The 5,899-nt window shown below is 29.6% G+C and overlaps 1 protein-coding gene across 1 annotated transcript; it reads left to right on the forward strand.

The window, feature by feature from the left end:
* Positions 1-811: 811 nt before the first annotated feature.
* Positions 812-1,387, forward strand: LOC140878692 (dehydration-responsive element-binding protein 3-like). The gene has a single exon (XM_073282307.1). It carries the CDS (start codon positions 812-814, stop codon positions 1,385-1,387), a length of 576 nt encoding a protein of 191 aa, XP_073138408.1.
* The last annotated feature ends 4,512 nt before the right edge of the window (positions 1,388-5,899 follow it).

Raw genomic sequence — 5,899 nt, forward strand, 5'->3', positions numbered from 1 at the left:
CACATATGAGTTTTCATTTTATTGCATATCTGTAAAATAGCTTGTTGTATTGCTCTGGTGATATTTGGACAATTGTATAACTCGTGGTGATAGTGAATTTGATTGGGGTATTGCACAAAACCTTGGATGTAGAATTGTTTACAATCCAAACCAAATAAGTCGGTGTTCTTGTGTTCATTTTCTTTCTCGTCATTTTGTTTTTTATATCATTTTGACGAGCAGATTGTTATACAAATAATCATCTAAGGATGAATGTTATAGATAAATTTAATGTTATAGATAATTTTTTTAGAGGTAAATAACATGTATTATCAACAAATTCAATCAGGGGTTATCAAATAACTCAAAAACGGTTTAGTTTAATCTAATAACTTGTCCAAAATTTTGAGTTTTGCTACATTAACTTTTAATTTTTGATATTTAAGTCTAGTTGTTGACTCAACACGAAATAAATCAGAACTTTTCATTGTCAAGTTATCATTTTCATCTCCACCTCAGTATTCCGATAAAATAGACTAAAGTTCAAAAAAAATTAAAATTGATGCACTAAAACAAATATTTGAAAACTTAATAGATGGAAAACCAAAATAAAAAAAACATTAAGGTACAAAAAAGTTAATTTTCCACATATAGAACAAAAAAACACAATTACAATTTTTATAGGTAGCCCGGATGGGGGATATGATATGCCGAGCTTCAACCAACCCTTTTCTTGGACCCTAACTATAAATGTAAGATTTATTAGCAAAATGCATTGAATTTGCAAAATCCGCCAGCAAAAACCACCACTTCCTCAACTCGCCTCTATAACATGCAAAATCAAAATCAAAAAAATCCCATCTCCCACAAATGCGAAAAAAGATCATTAAGAAACACTAGTGGACTCAAGCACCCAAATTACAGAGGCGTGAGGATGCGAAGCTGGGGAAAGTGGGTCACAGAAATTCGGCAGCCGCGGAAGAACTCTCGCATTTGGCTCGGAACTTATGCCACGGCCGAGATGGCGGCTATAGCCCACGATGTTGCGGCCTTGAGCATAAAAGGTACTTCTGCCATTCTCAATTTCCCTCAGCTCAAACACTCGCTGCCTCGCCCGGCTTCCACCTCGCCGCGTGATGTTCAGGAGGCGGCGGCCAAAGCGGCGGCCATGGAGGAGCTGATCAGTTCCCTCTGCACTTCGTCGCAAGAAATTAATAGCATTCACCATGGATCGGATGATCAACAACTTGATGAGATTGTTGAGCTACCGAGTTTGGTGGACGGTGGAGGCGGTTATCAGTTCCCGGTGGTTGACACGGCGGAGGGGTGGCTTCACCCTCCGTGGTGGGCGTCGGACAAAGAATTTAGTGAATATTTAATCGATCACGTTGCACTGCAGCAGCTTTGAGACAACAATTAATGTATATTGTTTTTCATTATACTTACCTTTTAAAAAATATATATATGATTATATTATACATTACCTTATTATCTGTATGTATTTTGATTAATAAAATTCATTAAGCTCATAACATATATCTATAAATATGTCTCGAATATTTGAGGTTCTATATAATTTTTTTTTATCTCCCTTGTATATATGACATGTGAATATAATGAAACGGATATCTGATTCAATGAGATTCATAAAAAAAATATTATTTTTTTATATTCATGTGTGTGTTTGGGTACACGCACATAAAATTTGTCGAATGAAATTAAAATTTTTGGTATTTTTACTCAAAAAATGGTGGGATTTTGGAGAAAATTAAAAATATTTAGAAAACACACCTTTTTTTTTAAGTTGAGAAACATACACTTCTAAAGCAAAGTAGATTACATTTTTTTTTTGTCACACTCACATAGGCATCAGCTAGCTGAACAAATTAAAATAAGAAAGGGATATAATTAGACACAGACGAACTCGAGAGTTTTAATGAGAGAATGAGATTCATATTTGTCTTTTCAATAATATATACATAAAAGTTTCTTAAAAATGTCCAACTAACCATTTAACATATATATCCTCTTAATTTGACAAATTCATAAATATAATATTGTAACCTGCCTACTATAATTAAATTATAATTTTGGTACTTTAGTTTTTATAAAGATTTTATTTTAAACTTAATTAAGACATTGGTTCATATATTAATATCATAGGTCTGCCAGTCAGATGATAGTAAATGCTACTTATTACTTCTTATTAAATTTTTAAAACTTTCTGGTAGAATTTTGCTGTTATTCTTCATATCCTTCTTAACTAAAAAATTGAGATTAAAGATTAGTTTTGGTAGTTCGTATTTGAGGATTCAAGTGAAATTTCATGAGATATTATCAAAATCGTTTTTTAAATCATTTTAAAAATTAATAATTATATTAAATTTAAATAGACAAATGTCTTGCTTTGGACGTGATAACAGTGTTTTGACTAATACTTAAAAATTTTCTCGAGCAATCATAAATCAATCATAATTTGATGTTCCATTCCAACTATTTAAAGAATAATTGTGATTTGACAACAATTTAATCATATTTATAATTAGCCATGACTTGTATAAATTACTCGCACTAATTGCAATATTAAATGACAAAACAATTTTTACGAGAACAAGTTTACATATTATATATATATATATATATGTCTATAACATCTTGAGATGTTCACGTGAATATCAATAAAAAAATTTAATGTTTTTCATAAAATATTCGCGTGAACACCTCAGTCATCAAAAAACATCTAGGATAATATATATATATTATATTATATTTTGTATGAATATTGCATGTTGTGATCGTGTTTTCGCTGTATCAATAAAGTAAAATAAAATGATGCTTCACTTTTAATTTTATTCTTAAACACGTGAAAGGTAGTTAACCTTTAGCAATCAAATGTTTGATGTATCAAACTTTGTCCAATGGGAATGAATACTGTCAGTAGTCGTACTCCTCGTTTAAAAAAACGGTTAATTATAATTCAGTCTCCAAATTTAAACAAAAATTAATGATCAGTCTCTGTCAGAAAAAAACTTTGTTTAAATTCTCTGGGCCCACATGTTTTGTTTCGGATAAAATTCGGTACAAAACATGAAAAATATGGTACAAATACATGATATTTGAGTATCAAATATGTTAGATCTAGTATAAATATAAGATTTTCTAGAACTAAAAAATATTGATATTAATAACACATTTATCTTATTTGGAGAAAAATCGGTACAAAACATTGAAAATATGGTACCCATATGTGATTTTTTAGTAACCAATGTGTTAGATCTGGTACAAATATATGATTTTTGAGTACTCAAACACATGTTGCAAGTTCACATTAATAAAGATGTTTAGATTTTATACTCAAAATTATATTTTTGTACTCGATCTTGAACAATTAGTGCTCAAATATCTTGTATTTGTACCATATTTTCAATATTTTGTACTTAATTTTATCCGAGTAAAATAATGTGGGCCCAGGGAGTGCAAACAAATTTTTTCTGACAAGGGACTGATTTTTAATTTGCTTTTGGATTTAGGGACTGAACATCAATTCACCTTTAAAAAAATAAAATAAAATTTATTTAATATATAAATTAATGGTCTTTGTCTAGAAAATTATTGAATATTTGGTTAAGTTATATAAAACAGTCATTTTTGCGGCACGTCGATATGAAGCTTTTCTATACTTCTCGGTGTATTTTTTATCACGGGAAAATAAGTTTTTTAGTTCAGTAACTTTATTTCCTTTGGGTTTTGGTCCATTAAATTTTTTGATGTGGGTTTTAGTATACTAACTTTGCATTTTCTGTGATTTTTGGTCTAACTGCATACATGTCAGCTTCTGATTGGTTTACGTCATCATTTTGGACCAATAAAAAGTTGACACGTATGCAGTTAAACCAAAAAACACAGAAAATGCAAAGTTAGTGTACCAAAACTCACATCGAAAAAGTTAATGGACCAAAACCAAAACATGAACAAGTTAATGGACCAAAAAACTTATTTTTCCTTTTATCACTATTGTTTAATATTTTGATTATTACAACATATCAGTCAGTAAATATATGTTTTTGTTTGCGGTTTTCCAATAAAAGAAAAATTGTTCTCCAGAAGCATCTTACCAATGAATTGTATTAACTTACCATTTATGAGAATTGAATTAGTGATTTTGATTAATTGCTTATTTTAGTTGGAAGATCATGCGCTACAGAAAAAGGACTTATTTGTTGTTTAAAATAAAATTTAAAGATTTTGAACTTACGTAAAAGAAAATTATATAATGCGTGTTTAAAAAATTATGGATGGATCCAAAAAATTCAATTATGGATGACGAAAATGATTTTTTATTGAGAGAAAAAGAGGAGTCGATAAATCATACAGAAAAGAAACAACGTGCTGTTGCAAATTTGGATGATAGAATATAATCTATAAGACAAATTTGAGGGACGACGAGTGCAACACCGGCCCCGTTGGCTCCGTCTAGTATTATTATTTTTTGATCATCAATAATAGTATTATTTTCAAGTATTATTTAAAATACCTTTTATGTTTCTTTTCATCATTTATTATTTAATAAAAGAATGGGCCCGTGATATGGTGGTACAAATAATTGAAGCAAATAGATTGCGACGTTCATAAAGCTAAAAAGAAAATGTGGATCTATAAATAGGTCTTCATTTGTGATGAAAAACACAATTGAGTTGAGAGAAAAATATTATAAAGCGTAGAGTTTGATATATTTTGAGTTTTGGAGTTTTTATTTTTTACCATAAATTTTTACTTTTTCACAACACGTTATCAGCACGATCGCTCGAAGGTTCTCTATAATTTCCGACGCTCCAAAATACAAGAAGAAGTCAAAAATATTCAACAAGTAAGAATTTTTATTTTACTGTTTATATATTTTTATTGTGTATATATTAATATATAATATCATGTTATTATCAGAAACGAAAAAAATTAGTTTTTTAAAAACTTGTTATAAATCCTGGGAGGATGTTAAGACGACATTCCACACTCTCAGTAAGGGATACGACAAGTATAAAAGCCTCTAAGATTTTTAAACAATAACGTGATATGATATATATTTATTATGTATATATACTAACTATATTGGTATAATTTCACAATATTATAAAAAGGTTGTCTACGACACTGATCTTATAATAATGTGATATGATATACTATACCTGACTTTATACTAACTATATTGGTATAATTTCACAATATTATATAAAAGGCTGTCTACGACACTGACCTTATAATAATGTGATATGATATACATAATTATTTAATTTATCATTATATGCATTGCATCATTATCACGAATTTTTATTCAACATATACTCGATTTTTTTTTACCCCCAACGGTCACAAACGGCTAGTTTTTGGCCTATAAATATGTTCACTCAAACTCATTTTCAATCACACCAAAATTCACTTTTTCTCTCAAAATATTTTCTCCTCGGTTTTTTCGAAGATGAAGATGATGAAATTTCTAAGGCTATTTTTCATAACGATTATGATCATCATGCTCACGAGTTTTGTACTCACCAGCGATTTTCCACCACATACTTTTTCTCTATTTGTATACACACTTGTAATCTTCGTTCTTTCATTATTTTGTATTGTCATATTAATGGAAATTAACTAATAAAATGCATTGTTATTTTTCTAGTACCACCATGTCAAATTTGGCAAAGATTGAATCTCGATATCACTAGAAAAGAACAAAGAATTGTTATTGAGAAATCATAAATCCCGACACAATGTATCTACGGCATTTTCAGAAGCAAATGTCGTAAGTAAAAATGAAAACCAAAATCAAAGGCATAAACTAGATTTTGGTTGAGGTCGAGGATGTGATCATGAACGTGGACGTAGAAATGATCGCGGTCGTGGTCACGGCCGTGAATATGAAAATAAT

The sequence above is a fragment of the Henckelia pumila genome, chromosome 2, assembly GCF_033568475.1.
Source record: "Henckelia pumila isolate YLH828 chromosome 2, ASM3356847v2, whole genome shotgun sequence".
Lineage (NCBI taxonomy): Eukaryota > Viridiplantae > Streptophyta > Magnoliopsida > Lamiales > Gesneriaceae > Henckelia > Henckelia pumila.

What these genes read in the sequence shown, in the direction of transcription:
- LOC140878692 (XM_073282307.1), top strand. Translation starts at nt 812, where the DNA reads ATGCAAAATCAAAATCAAAAAAATCCCATCTCCCACAAATGCGAAAAA.